The following is a 22117-nucleotide window of genomic DNA, read 5'->3' as shown; positions in this document are numbered from 1 at the left end:
CTAAAACCATTACCCCTTGTCCTGTCACTACATTTCCTGACAAAGAGTCCCTCTCCGGCTCTCCTGTAGGCTCCCTTCAGATATTGGAAGGCTGCTATGAGGTCTCCCTGGAGCCTTCTCTTCTCCAGGCTGAACAACCCCAGCTCTCTCAGCCTGTCTTCATAGGGGAGGTGCTCCATCCCCCTGATCATCTTCGTGGCCCTCCGCTGGACCCGTTCCAACGGGTCCACGTCCTTCCTTTGTTGAGGACTCCAAAGCTGGACACAAGCTGGTAGTCCCAAATACTCTCCCTGTTCCATTTAAACCACTCAAATTTTAGCCATGTTTTTGTCATCTCCTGCTTTGTGGGTATCTTGTACTTCAAACCCCCACCGCATTTACAAGACACTATCAGTAAAGAAAGAAAAATTACCTTTGTCATCAATGAAAAATTGCCTTTTCTCATTCCCTCCATCACAATTCATTACAGCCTTCCCACCATCTCAAATTCAAGTGTCAAATTGCTAAAGGCCAGGGCAGGGCTTTGCCTCCGGTGATACCTCAGCTCCTGATGCTTTTAGCTCCCACCTCCCCAGCCCACTCTCCACAATAAACCAATTTCATCTTCAGCCTTCCTACCCTTCACCAGCAGTCAGCCCAGTCCTCCAAAGCTGCCCCCTCCTTTTCCCCTTCCTCTCTTGGTACACAAATCCATCCTTAAAACACACCTTTGCTTCTTAACTTACATTTACAGTACATTATTCAGGATAGAGACCAGGAAAATTTAGGCAACAGCGATACGGAGCAATTAAAGACGTAACCATGTGCGGTACCCAACGCTAGAGTGTGCTGTGTAGGAAATAACCTCACGCTGCAGATGATGGGGCTTGATAAAGCTGCAGGATCTCTCTCTCCAGACACCGTCAGAAACACTGAACTGGATGAGTCTTTTTTTTTTTTTTTTTTTCTCCTGGAAACGCATGAAGCTTCCTCAGAAATCCTTGGTGAAGGCAGAGGGCTAAGCACCAAACACTGAGTTTTGAAGAAAGCACTGAAGAAAGTAGAATACACATCGAGGGCAAGGAAATTTAAAAACAACAAAGAAAACAAAAAAAAACCCACAACAACCCACACACACAAAACAAAAAAAACCCACCAAAACACACAAAAAAAAACCCAAGCAAAAAAGCAGAAGAAAAGTAGCAAGGAGAGAATAATATCGGATATTCCTCTGCATGGTTCAGTGGAGTGCCAGAAAAGAAGAGATTCCCAAAGGCAGGATATAAACCAAACCCACTTTATTCTCATCCTGAATTTATTTGAAGCATGGTGATAATTAGGTTGTGCATTCTGCCTGCCAGCCAGCCTGGCTGGGGCTGGAAATACTGCAGAGAAAGGCTCAGGACAAAGCAACGACAACAAAAACCCCAGAGCTCTCGGTGACTTCCCAAGAATTGTCTGCAATTCTCTCCGAGGAGGAAGCGAGGCACAGACCTTCAGGGACTCAGTCCAAAACCCCAGGCAAGGCAGAACCACAGCTCAAGGTATTTCTATCTTTTGATTCAGGCTTAACTTAGATAAGAAAATAAAAAGCATTTTAAACAAAGTCTTTGTGCTTTTTTTTTTTTTAAATAATTATTGGTTTTGTTTTGACAAGAAGAATAAAATTTAGAAACATGTCAACACACAGAACTCCAAAAAAAACCAAATCATAAATCACCTAGTTAATTCACTAAAGAGGAAAAATACAGTACATACAAGACTCGAACATCCCGTAAGTTTATAAAAAAGCCAGACAATAACAAATTGCATTAAAAATATATCAAGCATTACCTGACTGATTCAACATCGGCATCTGCCCCATTATTAAAAGGCACAAAAGGCTGAGCAATGAAAGTGCTCAGCATCACATCCATTATTGTCAGTAAATTCATCAAGATTAGCATAAAAAATATATTAAACAAATGTTTAATATTCACCATGTAGATCGGTAAGAAATCCTTTTTGGAAGGAGTAAGAAAATAAAGTTGGAAAGGACAAACATTTAAATACGACATCCCAAGATGCAAAGGCTCTTCCGAGAAATCTACCTCCAAATCTTCCCAGAATCATTTTCCCAGTTGCGTTATCACTCAGCAATCATTCAAAAAAAACCCCAAGATTTAATGATCCACAAGTTCACCTTCCAGCAGCGTCACGGTACCGCAGCAGCATCGTCGAGCCCTTTCTGGCGTGGCTTTGGACGCAGACACACCGAGAGTAACGAGGCTACGGGGGGGGAGGGCGGTATCGGCGCACTGCCCACCCGCCGCCAGCCGGTCTGCTGGCCGATTCCTTACACCCCCAGTCTGTAACAGCCAGCAGAAACCAGAACAGGTGGATTTACCTTTTTCTTTTTTTTTTTTTCTTTTTTTTTTTTTTTTATTAACCGTATTTGAGGTTTCTGAAGTCACCCAGGGTAACACATGCAGCAGCCGGCTCCGGAGAACTCGGAGGCAGATCTCTGCCCCACGTCTTCAAAGAGTCTTTCGCTCAGCTTGTGCTCGGTGATGATGTCTTCCACCCGAGTTATGTACAGCAAGGACAACAACACACCCAGGAACTGCAAAAGGAAAGGGGCATCTCTCAGCAGAGATCAAGTACCGCTTATCCAGTGCTTCTTCTCTTTTTACAAATTACGTATACATATATATGTATACGTAATGTATTCCTCCTCACCTGGGGAGGAATAACCCCCTGCACCAGGACAGGTTGGGGGCTGACCTGCTGGAGAGCAGCTCTGAGGAGAAAGACCTGGGACTCCTGGTGGACAACAGGATGCCCATGAGCCAGCAATGTGCCCTTGTGGCCAAGAAGGCCAATGGCATCCTGGGGGGCATCAGGAAGAGTGTGACCAGCAGGTCCAGGGAGGTTCATCCTCCCCCTCTGCTCTGCCCTGGGGAGGCCCCATCTGGAGCACTGGGTCCAGTTCTGGGCTCCCCAGGTCAAGAAGGACAGGGAACTGCTGGAGAGGGGACAGCAGAGGGCTACAAAGATGATGAGGGGCCTGGAGCATCTCTCTTAGGAGGAAAGGCTGAGGGACTTGGGTCTGTTTCGTCTGGAGAAGACTGAGGGGGGGATCTGATCAACGCCTATAAACACTTCAAGGGTGGGTGTCAAGAGGATGGGGCCAGTCTTTTTTCAGTGGTGCCCAGGGACAGGACAAGAGGTAACGGGCACAAACTTGAACATAGGAAGTTCCAAATAAACATGAGGAGGAACTTCTTTACTTTGACGGTGGCAGAGCCCTGGAAGAGGCTGCCCAGAGAGGTGGGGGAATCTCCATCTCTGAAGACATTTAAAACCTGCCTGGACATGTTCCTGTGCAACCTGCTCTGGGTGGACCTGCTTCGGCAGGGGGTTGGACTAGATGATCTCCAGAGGTCCCTTCCAACCCCATATCATTCTGTATGTCAGATATAGGGGCAGATATGCAGTATGTATACATACAGAAACTCACATTGTTATTCTTCTTTGCATACAGAGGTATAAATGGATCATTTTTGTGAAGAGCCGTTATAGCAGAAAAATAACCAACCCTGTGCCTTGGAGCATTGGAAAGCCTTTGCGGACACAGCCAGGGGGAAGAGAGGACTCAAAAAACCCCAAGCGAAACCAAATTAACCCACCAAACCCTGCAATATATCACAGTAATGCTATCAAATTACCAGAATGCCACCTCAATTCATTGGTTATGTTAAATTTAAATTAAAAACGACAATTAAATATAGTCAGACAAATCAGATACTCCCTTTAATGGACAACGCACTGGCCCCTTCTTACCTGGGGTAGCAATATGCCGAGCAGCACGCCAGCCATGATGCTGTAGTTGTCCAAAAACCAAATTAGCACTGCATTCGTGCATCCACGGACATATATAATATTCTGAACACTCAAGCGCTGCAAAATATCAAAGCAGATGCTCAAACAGGCAGTCGCACCGGTGTATGATACAGTTAACGTGCGGTAATTCTAGTTTCAGGGAGGCAAACTTGGTTCTCCTTCCCATCTCTTTAAACCCGCTACATTTGACACAGACCTCATCACTAACTCTTCCGTCTTTTTTTAAGTTGTTCCCCACCTGAACAAGTTATTTTATTTTTTTAAACCTTTTCTTTTTTTTTTTTTTTTCCAACTACTTTTCTAAAAGAAATGCATCCCACTCTCATTTTGGGCCACTTGGAAAGCAGAGAAGTCTCTCTTTAGCTTCTACCTCTGCTTCCAAGTTGAAAGTGCAGCAGCGGAGAAACACAAATCGCGGACCAAGTGCTTTGCAATAGACTCTAAAAAGGGCAGGAGCAAGAGGATTCCAGATTCAGTCCTGCAAGCTGCGCTGCACCGTGACCCCAGCCCATAATATAGAAAGCACTTGAGGCGGCAAAGGGTCCTAAGCAGATGAATGGGGTAAAGTTAAGCATATGCTTAAGTGCTTTGGGCGTTAGAGCCAGGCTGGAGCCTTGAGGTGATTAAGCCATAAATCAATGAATCCAAATGAAGACAGGTCATATGTAAAGATAACCGGTAATCCCAAAAACCAACAACTGAAGCTGGCATTGTGCGCCAAGTGCTTCAAATGAGCTGGGAGAGGGGCTTTTTTAGACCAACCCCTCACACCACTCCAAAGCTAGGAGTGGAGAACTTCCAGCGGATCCAATTACTGATTTCCTCGCTTAATCATTCCACAATTAGTGCCTTGAGCTGGCAGTGTCTACTCTGGAGTCACCAGGCTATTCCCAGGAGGGAAAACCAGAGGAGAATGGGGTCCCATCCCACTCCCGGAGGGAGAAGAGGGCTGGGAAGTCTCACTCCTCTTCCAAGAATAATTATCAACAGGCTTAAAAATAAAAGACCTGCTACTGGGATATAAAATAACTAGAAACGGCTAAGTTGGCTTTATCGAAACCAATTTTACCCAGTGAAAAACTTTGGCTTTTGGGTATTAAAAGTTTTCCCCAACTCAAGTCACCACTTAAAAGTATTGGACCATGTTTCTTCGTATTAACTGTGCAATTAGTGTAAGGGGTGGGGAGCTTTGGGAAGGAAGGCTTCAGGCACGTCAAATGAGGAATTGTGGAAGATACAAGGAAGGGAAGATACTACGATCAAACAAGATTTTTTTTTTTTTTTTTTTTAATATGTGAAAGCTACTCCAGATAAAATAATTTTAATTGCTGGTTTAACTGTCTGGTAGATTTAAGTATGCAGAAGACAGTTTTATAACTGACACACAAAAAAAAGCAGAGAAGCACAACCCCTTGCCACGACAGGATGGATGCTGGTTACGTTACCTCTTTGTCAATCGTTTTGTATCCACACATAGTGTTGACGATGTCTGTCTGAAAGGAAAGCAACAAATATAAACTATAGCAGAAAACTAAAATCACAAAAAAAAAAAAAATAAATTTTTCACTCTTTGTTCACCCAGTGAACAGTAAAACAGAACCAACTTTCTGTTCAGTAATTTTACTTCTTAGCTAGGCCTCTTCTAACTCAGCACATTGTGCAGAAAACTGCTCGTTCTCAGCGTGATAAGACCAATGTTTGTACTTCATGCCAAGGAACGGTATGCAGAGAGGCTTTTGCTTATGCTTATTGCTATAACAACCAAGGTCAGCTAATTGTTATTTGCCCCATTGGACGATCAGAAACAGAAAATTGTAGAGGGGTCCCACCCGCGGGGAGGAGCGGACAGGACAGGTGACCCAAACCTGACCAACAAGGATATTCCATCCCATCTGCCCCATGCTCAGTATAAAAGCTGAGGGATCAAAGGGTCAGCCTCTTTCTTCAACAGCCAACATCTGAAGAGGACCCTGTCCGTTCATCGCCTTTGATCCCGATCCGTGTATTCCTGACTCCAGAGCTGGAATCCAGTTCCCATCCATCACTGAGTTCAGTCTAGGACTTCCCCAATGTCTGCTGGCGACGTCATCCTGGGAGCTTGATACGGTGTTGTATCTATTGTATCTATTTCATTATTTCCTTTTTATTTTATTATTAATATTTCATTAAAGTTCTTTAGTTCCTTCTAAACTCATAAATGTCTTTATCTCTCCTCCTCCTCTCCTGGGAGCGAGAGGTGGGGAGAGAGCATCTGTCACCAGTCATTGGCTGATTCAGCCTAAACCACGACAGATTTATTGGCACCCGATGTGGGGCACGAGCAGAACTTGACCAGAGCTCTGATAGATTGCCTGAATAGTTTGAATTCCAACTTCTTCAGGGAGAATAGACAGCTCACATCGTGTCACTCTTACGTGAAATGTTATACCGTGCCTTGTATGAAGTTAATTGATGCAGTGGTGTTTAACTGGCCGAATATATTGCACGGTTTATTTCTTCTTTGTGTTTGGATGCAGTGGGTCAAGAGTGCTGTTTTGGTGTGGATTTGCCTTCAGATGTATAATACGATTACTTGGATAACAGTTCTACCTGCATATCTGGGGCATCACACGATAGATTCTTTTACTAAGTACACTTTCGGCTTCACCTGGGGAAAGTTTACTTTGCCCTTTAATGATTATGCCAAAGTGACACCATCAGAACTAGGGGATGGAAAACCTTTGGGAAGTTTAGAGAATGAGTGTTACTTTCATTCAATCATGATTTTCACTGTCAGTTTTCCTGAATGTGTTGCAGGGGTGGTTTTGTGTTACATATCAGTGCAGGAGTGAGTATTACGTGACGTGCGATATTGCTACTCAGGTCCCTTGGGTGAAATCAAAGATAGCAGAAACACCAACAACCGCCCAAGCCACACTGGCCCCAGTGGTACCAGCAGGTGTCACAGCCCAGATACAAACGGCTGCCCCCACACCGGCTCCGACACCAGCCCAGCGGCATCGGTTGCCCCCCCACCGGCCAGTCCCAGACCTCCACCCATACCGGCAAAAGCCACAGCACCAACCTTGGCACCAGCCCATCTAAAAGCAACACCGGGGGATTACTGGCCTGTCCAGCACCAATTTCTTCCCAGCAGCCCCAGGGTCAGATGTAGATAGAGCTCGACATGATTTTAGAGAAATCAGTACTGCCAGTGTGTCACAAGACATGACTGTATTTGAACCATATCTATCCAGCAAAACCAGCGTGGCATCAGAAACCAAAGCTAGCTACAACAGAGCTGTGTGCCACAGCTGTTTCCACAGAACAAACAGCTGCGTTTAATTTTATGGCCTTAATAACTTAACACATTAAGAAAACCAGGGATGAACACAGCCATCATACCATCACGATGACAAATTTAAGCTCGGAAATATCCGAAACTCAAATAACAGCCAATAACATGAATGCTTACATGAACATTTTACAAGACCAAATTTACTCTAATAGAATATATTTCTATATATCATAATATATATGAATAAAAAATTCATAAATTTAAAAAAAAAATAAGGAGTCCTAGCATTTATCACAGATTACTAATGCAATTTCTGGGGCCATTTAATATTTTGCTCACATCCTGAAGCTCTACCTAGCCTGGCAAAGCTAACATGAAAATACCGTCCTTCACATCTACCAACGTAGAGCCCACCGGCATCAAAGGCAGCCAAAGACACGGAGGAAAATGAGAATATGCACGTGAGGAAAATAAGGCAGAGCAAACTCTTGTGTATTGATATACCCTCTCACTAAATTAAGCAAGATGTAGTGACGTTTTGGGGGTTTTTTTTTGCTAACCATAGCACAAGAAAATGTATGCAACAGAGAGAAAGGCATCAGAAACAGAGGTTTATAAGCATTTGGGACTAATTTTTATCTGCTACACTAGTGTAAGTACTTAATAAATACTTTGACTTGAAAATATTCCCTTCAGAGTCCCCCTCCCCCCAGCATGAGCCTGGCTCGTCTTAGCACAGGGCTTTTTAAGAGGATCAGGATCCAACCTCCGACATTAGCGGGAGTTTTCCATGACTACAAAGTGAATGAGTAATCACAAACCATATCTGTAGTTTTCCAGGACAGAAACCAGCCTGTATTTGGAAGCATTTGTCAAACATGGAAGATTTATGCATCTTCTAGTTAGGATTTTTTTTTTTTCCCGAGACAGCCAGCCATACAGCCAGGGCGTTAGTGCCATCCTGCCGAATACACTGACGTGCCGCTTGGATGTCACAGGGCACATCGATGGCATCCCAGGGCAGTAAGGCACAAGCCCTAACGTACTGCAGCTTCTCACTGAACAGCCCAGTCTTAAACAAGAAGTCTGCTTGTTATTCGCTGATAGGATGAGGGGTAAAGGTTTTAAACTGAAAGAGGGGAGATTTAGATTAGATATTAGGAAGAAATTCTTTACTGTGAGGGCGGTGAGACACTGGAACAGGTTGCCCAGAGAAGTTGTGGATGCCCCATCCCTGGAGGGGTTCAAGGCCAGGCTGGATGGGGCTTTGAGCAACCTGGTCTGGTGGGAGGTGTCCCTGCCCAGGGCAGGGGGGTTGGAACTAGACGATCTTTAAGGTCCCTTCCAACCCACACCATTCTATGATTCTATCATTTTCAGGCTTCTCCCCATTTTCGATTAACTTCTCTGAGCTTAACGCTTTGCAGGCTACCTTTAGGCTACAGGTAGTCTCATCGCCGACTCTGCAGTTGCCAATGCAGCATATGGAGTATATTTACTCCCTGTTTTCCTCCGAGAAATTTTCATTTTAGCGCTTTCCTGCCTGACAGGTTGCATTTGAAATCCACAATGTGTTTGATTATCTGTGCCGCAGCTGGGAAGGCACGTGGCGTTAGTAGTCACTGGTTATTGCAGCACTTTGCCTTCACAGTACTGCTGTATTTCCACACACATCAACTAACATCACTTCAACAGAGAAACGAGAGCTGCAGAAAAACAAGCAGTGCTTTGGACGACCATTAAAAGGACAGACTGCTCTTCACTAGACAGCTCTATCTTCTTTTACCATCAAAAGAGGGCAAAAGCCTGAACTCTTCTGCTCAGTGCAGCTGCGGATCAGCAGATACTATTTTCATATACACGGTTTTCTTATTCTCAAACACCTAAGACTTAAAGCATAACTGTTTAGCTTTGGTTTCTGAGAATAAATCAAAGCTCAGCACAGATTTAAACAGAGTCTTTCTCATACTCAAAAAATGTGTAAGCACACGCAATAAACACCTTCATATTATACACATTTCTCAGCAGGATTACTGACACAATTATTGCAATTTTTCCTTTTTTCAATTAAACAGCCGTGCTCAAGGCAGACAGTAAAAGGGCAGCACAGAACAGGCACTGGTAGGTTATCCATCATGAGCTCTACTGCGTCTGCTCCTAAACATACTCAATTTCTCCGTCCCGTGTTCAGACCTAAGACCAAAACCCAGTGAGGCAGGGACTGCCCATACTGGTTTTAAGTCGAGGAATAGTTCTTTCTCAAATTCAGTGTTATGTCCATTCCTCAAATGGAGAGGCATGAATTAAAACTGCTAAAATTTATATAAAACACGTTCACATGGAATTTAATGCCCGCTCCCAGTGCTGCCAGCACCACTTAATACCAGTTCATCATAGACTGAGAAACGGGTCCAGAATCCAGCTGATAAGTTTTCCCTTCCAAGGAGGATTTTACAGGGCAGCAAGGCAGGCAGTTTCCAAGGATGGGTTGGGGCAGAGCAGTAGCTCTGGGCCAGACCAGCGCCCACAAGGATGCACCGACCCTGAGGTCATTTGCCCACATTTCTGGATTTTTCTGGGTGACGGGGTCATTCTGTTCAGTCTGTAATTCCCACAGCAGCTGGTGCCCATCACTCCCACCCCCACCCACGGAAGCAATCGAGGCCCAGGCTTCCTGGCAAAGCTGGAGCAGCAAACCCCGGGGAAAACACCAGCAAGACTTAACTTTCAGCAGCCCTGCTCCAGGCAAGCCGTGAGGTTAGAGGAGCTCCCAGATCCCTTCTGCATAGCGGGACGATAACACAAACCAGAACCAACACGTCTAACCTGTTATTTTCTCCTTTTCAAGCTGTCAAGACCCACGGATCCATAGCTCCCGTTTTCAGGAGGGACCCATTTTCCTTCACGGCTTCCCCCAGACTTTCTAAATTAAGGCGCCTTTTTTATCAAACGCCGGTGAGCCGGCAGGGAGCAGTGATGCCAAGACGCCGGTGTTGGGACTTACCTTATTTGTGACACAGCAAGTGTAGGGCACCCCGCAGGCCAGCGGCCCCGGTGCTGCACAGTTGTGGTACACGTTTTGTGACCAGTCTCTGTAATCTTCCCCACCGCAGCACTTAAACTGGAAAAAAAAAAGGGCACAAAAGGCAAAGGAAAAAAAAAGAAATAAAATCGTATTTTAACAGAAACTCTTCTAGTAGGTAGAAAACAAAGTAAGAATAAAATAAAACGATTTTAAGAGCACCCAGCAATCCTGTCATTTTATCAGCAAGGCACATATGAATGTACATGATAGATACAACTGAAAAGAATTAAGCTATAGGTAGCATTCCTCCGTCACTCATCAAGCTACTCCCCAGGGTGCCAGAGCACAGTACTCAATGCTAAGTTCCACCTCCCATCTTTTCCGAGTTGAAAAATTATCTTTTCAGGTCTGGACATCATTAAGAAATGTTTTTACATTCACTCTACCTCCAGCTGTAATATACTTCCTTTTTTTTTTTTTAAAGATTGTGACTACATTTCTACATGAGTCTAAAAGACAAAAGTGTTGCTATAAGGCATTAAAAAAAAAAATATCACCAAAACATTTTGGGTGTAATTTAGTAGAACTGAGATCTGGCAAGCAAATACTGTAAGTTTACACTGACTTAATACAAATATTCACTTTATATATTAAAAGAAGGGGGAAAAGCAGTTTATTTAATCACTAAAATGTATATTCACTGTATGTATACATAATTTTGGGCAGTGCATGGAAACTTTAAAACATTATGAAGGCTAATGACAAAATTTCCTCAGGATGGTGAGCTTTTGACAAACTTTCCATTCTAACTTTGTTTTTCAAAGCAGGCTGCCATCTCCATAACGATGTCATAAAATATACATATCACTTCCTCAGTTAAATTATTTTTTTTTTTTTAAATCATTATTTGGCATGGTCACTGACATCACATGGGCCCTGACATCACATTTCTGAACATTCTCTGCTGCTTCTATAGTCTCTGAACTGCACGGCAGAACTCTTCAATAATCCAATAAACATTTCAACACACCAGCCTTAAAAAAAATATAAGGCCGTGAGTCAACTACATGTGCCATTAAGTAATGCTCAGCTGGGCTCAACACAGTTTCTGAATTTTAATTACAGGTATATACGCTTCCACGGGCATCTCCTTTGAATAACCCCCTTGTTAAAGAGCTTGCAAGGTGCCCTCAAGTGAAAATAGCATGGCCCGGGTTCAAACAGCCTAATTGCCACCTAATTTCTCTTTATCTGGTGCCTCCTGTTAATGAGACGCTTTTGAATGTCTTGGACCAGCCTGCAGAAACGCTGAGCACAAGAGCTTGGGTGGAATTTGGGCTGAATTTGTCTGAATCCAGCTGTGGGGCCCCTATAAGCCCACACGTTCGCAGGACCTGGCCCTGAGCATCTGAATCACACCTACCACGGCAAAAAGCTGCATTTTGCCCCCCCCAGCTCCTTGCGGTGATTTAGAGGGCTTCAAATGCCAGCTGGGATGCTGGAGGAACCCTGCCTGCAGCAATGCCGTAACAGAAGACGCATGAGATCTCATCCCCCTCACCAGTAAGAATTTGATTATCACATCACTGGAAAAAAAATCAAAGCTGTCACCCAGGACCTACCACACCTCAGCACTGAATTAGTCCCAGAAAAATAAAACAAAAACAAAAACAAAAAAAAAAACAGAAACAAAAAAACAAACAAACAAAAAAAACCCACACAAAAACAAAAAAGAAAAACACAAACCCGCTTTTGAACAGAGTCCATGATGTTCTTGAAGTCTAAATCATCGTAGTAATTCGCAATTCCTCTTCTTATATTATCGTTCAAAAACTTGATTGTCTAGAAGGCAGAATTAAGACAAGATTCATGGGCTACACAGACCGAAACAAAATTAAAAGAACAGGTTAAAGTGACAAGTGTAATTGAGGAGCACAAGAGGAAAGGCTTTTTTTTTTTTTTTTTAAGGAAAAACAAATACCAGCTAAAAAAAAAAAATCAATCAGAGCACAGTCCTGCAGAGACTGACCCCCAGTTCTCTTTTAAGGAAGCAGCCTCACTGCTGGCTTTGTGCTGAGAAGTGCTAACAGCACGACACCTCTCCAGCGAGGTGCTGCTTCTCTCAGACTCCCCAAGCATCTCCCAGAGATGGCCCCGTTGCCCCCCCAGGCTGAGAACGGGAAGGCAGAATCCCTCCCACTGGGCGCTGGGGATCCCCATTTTTTGGGGGGTGACAGAGCGGTGGGTTTGGGTGATGGGTCTTGGCACCACCGTCTGCGTCGTGCCTGGGGCGACATGAGCTGACTGTCTCCCTGATCACCATCTTCCGTTAATTTCATTTTCCAGGAATTTAACTTTCCACAGAATCCGTAATTGTCAGCTATGAGCTTTATTCCACCTTAAGCAGAAAAAAGCAGAAAATATCTCATTATCTGTATGTTTTACAGTCATGGTTTTGAGAAATATGGCAGTTGAGTGGTGGCAGATATAAAATGGTACCTCCTCAGTTTGGCATATTAGAAATTAAACCAACAGAACACTTTTAAAGCTCAGAAGATGAGGCAAAAAATAAAGAGTATTTATTTCTCAACATCCAGCACCACCATAACACAACAAAAAATTGAGACTAAACACAAGCAGAATGCAGCAACTTCCCTTTCAACCCAGCTGCTAAAATGATCAAAGCTAAATCCTTGCAGGTCAGAAAGAAACCTGAAATACACCTATCCGTTTTCTCAGTGTTACAAACTGCAACACTTGAAAAGGAAAGAGAACAAAAACAATTATCACATTCAATGATTAGAAACAAGAATGGATTTTGCAGGACTACCCTAACTGGCCAAGAAGGAACATGCCAACTTCTCTCACGCTGCCTGTACCACCCTCAGACCCGACAGCTTTGAGAAGGAAATAGAGAAAGAAATGGGAAAAAACAGTGAGACATGCAAAACAATCAGCATTTAAATGAAAGCTATTACCCTAAGCTTTTATTAAATACTTCCTTCTCCTCCCACTACTAACCCCAACTTCTCCATTAACCTTGTAAAAGAGCAAACCAAACCAGTCCCTGAGCGTAGCTGTCCTGCTCAGGCAGCCCATACACGTGTCGGGAAAACGCTTACTGCACAAAAACCACAGCAATACATTTTCTTTGTCCAAAAAGTCAACAGCAATTATTCCTCGCCCTCTCAGCAAATACCGCCTTTGGCATCTACTTTATTTTCGGTCAGCCACATTCTCTGCATTCCGTGATGCCCACGTTCCTGCGCCGGGCAGGCTGATCTGCTTCCTTCAGCTGAGCCTGGGGTCCCCACCACAATTCAGATTAAATCCTCGCGCGGGGCCAAGGCGACACCTACGGCAACGGCTAACGACGGCTTCTGGAAATGAAGATAACTCATCCCCTGCTGTCACAAGTCAAGTTCACAACTCCCTTCCACCACGGAGTAAGAAGAAAACGCTAGCTAGGGATAACATAATATTGCTTCAAAATAACAACCAGTTGTTATTTAAAAAAAAAATCTTTTTTAAAGCTGCTTTTTTTTTTTAATAACATATGTAACCTAGTTTGTATGAGTTCTTTTCGTGGAAATGAGATTGGTAGGGTTGGGGTGGGGAGGGCAGAGGTCTTGTTATTTAGCGTCTCCTCTCAATACTCATATTTTGCCAGATTTGGGAAAAAAAGAAATAAAATCAAAGCATAGAAATCTAGTACTTGCCATGGTGAACACACTTAAGTTTTCAAACATTTCTATCAAAAAAAAAAAGCCTGCTTGTTTCTGTTTTGAAAAATTAAGACTTTTACGTAATTATAGCATGCTTGTAAATGATGTGGTCTCCTACAGAAATTAGTGATGCTGCTGACGGATGCGGGCATGGAAGAGCTGTCCTTCAGGTAAGGTAAAACATTTTAGCCACAAAAAAATAACAACGTTTCCAAATCCAGATGGAAACTTCCCAAATCAGCAGTCTGAGACCCAGAAGGCAAATGAGAAGAAAAAGCACTTTGTCATACACCAAGAGCTAGAAACCCGTTTTACCTGTACTGCACATTCTTAGTTACCAGATTTTCTCCAAATTCGTTAATCTGGATTTCCTCTCCAGAACAGGTCGCCAACCCCACCCGTACCCGAACACCAAGCACCCCGAAAAGTCTGGACTTGCCTTCAGACTTCCATCAGTTAGTGCTCAGGTGACAATCTTAACGCTTTTTATTTGCTCAGTAGCGTAGCCCTAACTCCAGGGATTGTGAGTCACGTTCTTGGTGAGCAAAGCCTAAACGCAAGCAGCTCACCTGGTTTCTGAAGATCAGGGCCACCACTCCACCAGTCAGCTCAATCAGCAAGCAGATACCGAGAATGTACATGAACTGCAGAAAAACGATCGCAAGTGAGACCACGAACAGAACAAATCCCATTTACTCTTCCAATTAGCGGCCTTAGGTCTGTAACATTCGATTGCCAACACGCTTGGCTTTCTGCACATGAGATGTCATTTTAAAGAAAGATAGAAAATCATGGCTTTGTTCTTATAAAGTCTTTTTTTCTCCCTTGAGTCATTCTGGGTTTTGCCCAGCTGGCAAACACATTCTTTTTCTGCTTCGAATGCAACCTGCTCCAGGTGAACCTGCTCTGGCAGGGGGGGTTGGACTAGATCATCTCCAGAGGTCCCTTCCAACCCCGTATCATCCTGTCATTCTGTGAAAATCAACAGATGCGTTTATCGTGCCAAGATCCTTCTCTCCATAACAGCATCCCAGAGCAGCACGTTAATGGACCGCTACAAACCACAGCGAACATTGTGCTTTTGTGCTTCCTGCAAAGACAGTACTTCCCTGCTGGGTTCCATTTCTCGGGGAAAGCAGTGCTTTAAGACAATCCAAACCACTCTCTACTAAATTGCCAGTGTTAAAGCAAAACAAAATTCTGGGCTGGGCACCTTTTAGTGTGTTGCTTTGGAAGCGGGAACGGAGCCGTACCGCGTTACCGAGCCAGCTGAGCACAGAGGACTCACCATGCCCAGCGCTAAGAAAAATTATACCTGCTAGCTCCCTATTCATTTTTTCATCTCTGTGTATATATATATATATATATATATATGCACTCACACACAACCACAGTGTATGCATCTGTGACTACTTTTCAAAGCGCAGGCAAAATATGAATAACGTGAAGAAATCCATAGCAACACCACGAGATAACTGCGACCTGCCAGTACTTGAAATGTTTTTCCAACCCAAAGGATTCTTTAGGCATAAAAGACGGCTGTTAAGGGAATTTAGGTCTGCTTCTTAACGGCAAACTTCATCAGGAAAGAAGTTTGAGGATCTCTCATCTGAAAATAATCTCTAATGCTTCGCCACAAAAACCGGGTTAATTTCTGGGCTCTCAGTCCCGGTATCAGTGTCATAAATTCACTGAACAGATATCTTTTCTCCTGCTAAATCTGGAATCAGCCTGAGAAGAAGACATCAGGGGCTTTCTTCATTTAAATACCCTGCCAGCTTTGCTACCACGACGGGAACAGAAAGCCTCCTCGACATCAGACGGACACAACCACCATGCTCAGAGTGAAAGAAGCCACCACTGCCTAAGGACAGGCTCTCAGTAAAATTCAAGCCTAATTTCAAAATCCACAGTTACCTCTTGCTTTGTCCTACATAACGTACCATGTATTTAGCATTTCTTTACATTGAACCGACATGAAAGTGAAAATTACAGTTTCATGCTCTATTTTTAAGTAGTCATATGCACAACTTCTATCTGCAACCACAGTGTTCTACAGGGATTTCCCTAAAATTTCCCCTTTCAGATTACCCTTTCAGAGAGAAAAACTGTGTCCCTGTCCCTCTCCCCCTCCGGTCTCTTCTCTGGTGCTACACAGCTGTCGTAACACGTATTTCTCCCCACTACATTCCCCTTGCCAGCTGAAGACAGACAGAGAGACCCCAGCCACCGCCGGCCTGATGGACACAAGCCTGAGCTGGGGTTTCTTTTTCCAGTGGTTTCCTCCAAGAAGCGTTTGGAGAACAACCAGAGACCACAACTCATCTCTCCACTTCACATCCCAGGAGGAAAGCTTTAGAAAAAGCCCCTGAATTGACGGGGAGAAGCTGCAGCCAGACTTCACCTTTTCCATCGGCCAAGGGGCAGCACTAATTCCTCCTCTCCATCCCAGAAAGGCACGGCCAGGCCAGAGAAAGAGCGGGCACCGTGGTGCCAGGCTGGCATCAATCTGTATGTCAACAGCTGAGTTTGCACAAGATCCATGCCAGCTGATAATAATTCACATTCCTGGTTGTTTTCCATAAAGCCCTTAACTCTTGGAAAGCTGGATTTCCCAGCGCCGGGCTCTCGCCTGTCCTGCAGCTGGCAAGGTGAAATACTGCTGCTCCCCGACGGAGGGACACCCACAGACCACGGTCAGGGGACCAAACTGCCATAAAGCAGTTTCTGATTTAATTAAAATCCAAAAAAGCAAATTTATTAAAGTATTTTTCAGTGCAGACATAGTTGCGGGTTTGAATTCAGGTGATGCCGAAAAGCAAAAGCAATGAGCCTTAAAAATGGAGAATAAAAAACCCCAACACTTACCACTTGAAGAAGGCATAAATTGTCTCTTAAAGAAGCCAAGACGCCCACAAAAGATACCAGGAACATTATAATGCCCAAAAGTATTAAAATAATTGCCGGGGCTAGAAAGGCACTTTCTAGAGTTTTGTACTTCTGTCTTTCGACTTCTGCATAAATCCCAACCGCGAGGACAAGGGCTCCAATCACCTGAAACAGAAGAAGAGAAGAGCACAGATGTCACCCTTTCTCCCAGTGAAACACAGAGATGACATTTTATGAGTACACGTGAACCCGTGACTTCTCACTTCAGAATTAATTACAAACAACGAAACGCTCGAACCAGAAGCTTGGATTAAAAACAACCCAAACCAACTCAAAGACTAAAGCAGAAAAAAGCTGATTTAGAAAAAAAAAGATATTTGTTCATTTCAAAAATATATATTTATATATATATATAAAAATATATATAAATAGATATAAAATATGTATATTTTATATCTATTTATATATATAAAAAATAAATATATATAAATATATATTTAATAATGTTTTAACATTCTGGAAGTTAAATAAATAGAAACGTATGTCACCAGTTGAAATGTAGTTTATTACTCCCCTGAGATCTCATATATTACACTAGCAAATGCCATGGCATTAATATTCCTTCTTTGTGGGTCTGTCTGTCCTTCTCTCTCTGTGTGTACCTCTGTGTGTGTGTGTGTGTGTGTGTGTACACACGCAGCCCTAACACAACACCATTTCTAAACCATTTCTAAGAGCTTAAATGTCCCTTCCTATCAGCTCCTGTTGTATCTAGGCTCAGTAAATCCTATACCTCCTGTCCTCCTGCCATCGGGGGAAATGCACTGGATTAAAAAGAAAAAAAAACCCAAATCTGTAAGTTTGGAATTATGTCACTTTCTTGAGCAACTGCCGGATAAAGCTGACAAGCGAAGCAAGAAGCGATGCATTTCGTTTAACAAGGTAAAGATATTTCAATCCAAGTAATCACGGTTAAGTCAAAAATCATTTGGTATTAAACCTACGGCGTGCTGCAAGTTGCTTTGAATTCTGCTGAATTTGAAAAAAGAAAAAAAAAAAAAATTAAAAAATTAGCCCACAACACTTAAACACTGAAAATTGCAGCGGGAAAACTTTACTGCCGACCCCAACAGCCAGGCACATCCTCAGGGAAGAGCCCAGATTCAAATCAATCATTTTGGCAAGCTGATAAACAGCGTTCCCCCTTTCTGACCCCACATTTCCGCAGTAACCCCCGGTCTGCTCCCCACACACCAAAAGCAAGGAGAGCGCGCTTCTTAAATATACAAAGCTTTTTAGCCTCACAGGGTACACCCCACGCAAAGGCCTAGACAGACACACGACACACTTAGTTGCAAGATCATGAGTCCAACAGTTGAAAAAAATTCTTTTTTTTTAATTAGGGATATCTTAAAATAAATAACAACTTGCTGGAAACTCTTGATTTTCTGCAGGTAAGAATAAAAAAAACCAAAAGGATGTTAGGCGAGGAATGCCACCAAGTCATCATTTACAAAAGGGAAATCTCAGAAGAGTTTACCCATAAAAATAAATATACTGAAGCTAATTAAAAAGCAACTTAAGAATTTATATGACCAAATTCAGAGTTAACTCCCCCCCCCGACAAATTCAGAAATTGTACTGATTATATACGGCAGAAGAAAAAACATACCAGAGGAATAACAGGTACCCAAATTTACCATTTATATGCTTCTGTTGCAAAACTATAATTGGGTTTTTTATTACTAAATGGTCAATTCGTAGTGTTAGCTTTATTCTTTAAAAAAATTCAATGATTTGGGTAATAAATTATAAATTTCTTTTCCAGCAGAAAACAATATAAACAAATCAGTTTGACATTTTTAAATAAAGCTATAACAACTGAGGAAAGAGACTCAAAAGGCTTACGGGATATAAAATTTGTGACTGTACATGTATGTGTGATTCAGGAGTTCTAGTATTAAAAAAAAAACAAAAAAAAACGAAATGAAAAAACAAACCAACCAAAAAAAAAAAAAAACCACCACAACAAAAACCTGAAAACCTGATACCTTTGTGTCCGGACTGCAATTTTTCCTGCTAGGAAAACAGCAGATAATACAACTGAAAGACACTCACGCAAGCACTCACTGTGAACAAGCTCAACGCTTGCCTGGTAGATTCCTTGTTTAGAAAACAGATAATTTTTTTTAATTTTTTTTTTAAAAAAGGACATAAAACACAGGGATGAAAGTTGACGGGGACTGTCTGAATTTCAGAAGTGTGTTGTTTCAAGCCTAGAACATTTTGCGGAGAAGTTACTCTCTCTTGACCTATGGGGGGTAACCGGGGAGCTTCTCACCACTCCCCTGCTCCAAGCTGCTTGCTCTGGGAGGCTTCAGGATACCAGGCACTGAAATTACTTCACTCCCCAAAAAGAGGGCTACAAAATACCTCTCTAATCAAACCCCTTCCAGCAATCCTAAATGAACAGTTTGGCAAACCGTGGCAGGCAGAAGGCACGTGCCAAATAAAAAAAAAAACCTCTGACCTACCATATCATAGACACACACAGACGTTCTCCAAGTTTTATACAGATTTTGAAGCATAAAAACCGCTGGGGGAGTGGGGGAAGCCCACCTAAAATCCACAATTAAAATCCTTACTCCTCACAAGCAGGATTTATGCTTTTATTATCTTCTTTTTTCTTTTTGTTTTTTTAAGCACTTAATAAAAATCTTTTAAACCTTTTAACGTGGTCAAACCAGTAAGAGTCATTATTTACGCCACGCAGATGTGCTAACTTAGCAATCATCCCACTCCTGTCTCCTCTCCGGGGCTGCGCCCTCCCTTCCTGTGACCAGGGGTGGAAACGCCACTTTTTACGTAGGTAGCCCACCAATACACGTGCTGTTTACATCCTGCATCCTCCACAACAGCTCCTGATTTGGCAATTCACATCGCGTCCGCAGGAAAAATTAGCTGGCCTTGATTCACGCTAAATGAGGTATCCACCAGCAAAAAAATCGGGGACCTTCTCTGGGGCTTTTGCACGCACCGAAGTTGCCTTCCCGAGAGAAAGGAAAAGCATTTGTTTCTAAGTAATGGTTTTAACCCTGTATTTACAAAATTTATTCTTAAATAAAGCACCCGCTCAACAACAGCACCTTCTTTTTAAAAATGCTGGATGTTGTCCCAGCCAGGCTACAGAAAGGACGTTACAGCCTCGTTTGCCAGCGAAACAGTTGCCCAGAAAAGTTACAGTGACAACCAGTTTTTAAAAAAGCCCCCCCGGGTGACGTGGGAAGAGACAGCAGCGACAGGGCCTATCGGAAAAGTCCACTCGGTCATTCCCACGGTGCTTTCATTTCCTTTCTGCTTTTGGATAAGGCTGACATTTGGTTCCTGCTGTTTTCAAGCGATCCTGGGGTGTTCATCACTCCCAAATGTACTGGAGGAACAGCAACGCAAGAGAGGAAACCGACTGGCCTCAGCATCCCCTACCTCAAAGCCCCAAAAAGCAGCAGCAGAACACAAAACGCGCAAAATTTGAGCAAGCCAATACCCCGCAGCCAATCTTCACATCCACTGACACCACTTAAAAAAAAAAAAAAATTTAAAAAAAAAAAAGAAAGAAAAGTAGGGAAGACTAACACAGCTGGAAAAAGAACCGACTGCCGATACCTACAGCTAATGAGATCTGCTTCACTAAGCTGGAATAAAAGACAATTTCCCGAGGGAAAGCCACGTGCCGTGCCTCCTCACACAACCCGGCGTGCGCTGGGCCCAAACGCCGGCAGCCCCCTTCCTCTTCTTCCCGCAGCCCTCCATCCCGGACCAAACCATCCCCCCCCGCCCCAGCAGAGGGTTGAAGCGCTTGGTCATAAACAAGGGCAGAGCATTGAAAATCCAGAGCAAGCAACTGCAAAGAGTAAATAAACCCCTCGGGCTGCCTGAAAGAGGCTTTGTCCTCTGGGGACGCTTAGAGAAACATTTCAGAAGGGCCCTTTTTCTGCTACCAGATCAATTTTTACAGCCCACCAGCCAGGGCCCTGGCTGCCAATGGAAAAACACAGAGCTGACAACACGCACGGTCCTTCCTGAAGGACACGCTGAAAAAAAAAAAAAAAAAAAAAAAAGGGGTTTTGAAAAATAAATGCAATGAATTTCCCTCTTCTGAAAACGGCACCTGCGGAATAGCTGCCGTGGAGTAACACAGGAAACTTCAGGAGTCTAAACCCAAGGGGTTTCCTCGGTCGGTTTGTTTGCTAAGAAAGCCAAACGATACCCAGGATCCCAAAAAGCCTGAATTACACCCAAACACTTTGTATTTCAATTTTTGTTCATCCTTAAATCGCAGCTTTAATCAGACGCTTGCTATCAAGCCTGGCAGATCCAAACCTCTCCTCCCAGGCAAGATGCCAAAAGCTTCAAGCTCCCACCTTCTAAACACCACGTCTCCTGCGACAGAAACCCGGCAAAACGAGAGCTTAAGCACCTTTTAAATTCAAAGAGGCAGAAAGAAACCCTGCCTGAGCATCTCCTACGTCAGTACAGCCCGGAGCCAGCACAGCATCACCCCAGCGTCCCAGAGCCTGGAAAAGCACCTTTAAAAATCGCAGCGGTCTGGGTAAATTTGCCACATTTGAGAAGTCAGTGGTAATTATCTGGACCCAGAGGCTGGGGACTTCCATCCCTTCCAGAGACCAGCACGTGGGTTCTACCTGACACTAAGCTTCACAGTATCATCTAGCACAAGGCGCAGAATTTTCCTACGTACCGACGGCTGGCTGCGTGTAGGGCGAAGGCTTTGTTTGCCCAGCTCCCCTAGGGGAAAAGAGCAGTACTTTAACAGATGCATACATGATTTTTATCCGCCAAAACCAGTCTGTCTGTCCCCGGGCAGCTACACCCACAGCCACAGGTGTGCACTGCGGAAGCACGAATGCTTGCAAAACCCCCGCCGCCTTCCCGGGAAGATACAAGGAGCGAGGGGTCCCTACGCACGCCCCCGATGCGCGATGCTTTCCCACGCCCGGCCCGCCCCGCCCGGGGCTGGGGGAGCGTCCGCCGCTCCTTCCCCACCCGCCCGTCCACCCACCCGGGCGTGGGCTCACCCAGAAGGTGGTGGAGTAGATGATGAGGGTGAGCTTGAGGCAGAGGTAGGAGAACCTCCCGCAGTACCGCACTTGCTCCGCGTCCCCCGCCGCCATCCTCGCACCTGCCGCCGCCCGCCCCGCCGCTCCCGGCTCCGCCGGTCCCGGCCCTCCCCTTCCCGGCGGCCCGCGGAGGGAGCGGCCGGCTCCGGGGGCGCCGCTGCTTCCCTTCCGGCAGCGGGACCGGCCCTGGGCGGAGGGGGGT

The 22117-nt window shown here is 44.1% G+C and overlaps 1 protein-coding gene across 2 annotated transcripts; it reads right to left on the bottom strand.

Annotated features, from left to right (window-relative positions):
* Positions 1-2405: 2405 nt before the first annotated feature.
* TSPAN15 (tetraspanin 15) lies at positions 2406-21969 on the bottom strand. 2 transcript variants are annotated; one of them, XM_074154921.1, is made up of 8 exons: positions 21874-21969; positions 16757-16942; positions 14458-14532; positions 11910-12005; positions 10143-10259; positions 5307-5354; positions 3802-3918; positions 2406-2581 (listed from the first exon to the last, which is right to left on the bottom strand). In XM_074154921.1, the coding sequence occupies exons 1-8, from the start codon at positions 21967-21969 to the stop codon at positions 2429-2431; spliced, it is 888 nt and encodes a 295-aa protein (XP_074011022.1). In that variant the 3' UTR covers positions 2406-2428. The 2 variants fall into 2 exon arrangements, with proteins under 2 accessions (XP_074011022.1, XP_074011023.1); XM_074154922.1 differs by lacking the exons at positions 14458-14532; positions 16757-16942.
* Between the last annotated feature and the right edge of the window lie 148 nt (positions 21970-22117).

Source organism: Numenius arquata, chromosome 10, assembly GCF_964106895.1.
Source record: "Numenius arquata chromosome 10, bNumArq3.hap1.1, whole genome shotgun sequence".
Classification (NCBI taxonomy): domain Eukaryota; kingdom Metazoa; phylum Chordata; class Aves; order Charadriiformes; family Scolopacidae; genus Numenius; species Numenius arquata.
The sequence above is the reverse complement of the archived record's forward strand: the minus strand, read 5'-3'. Positions and strand labels throughout refer to the sequence as shown.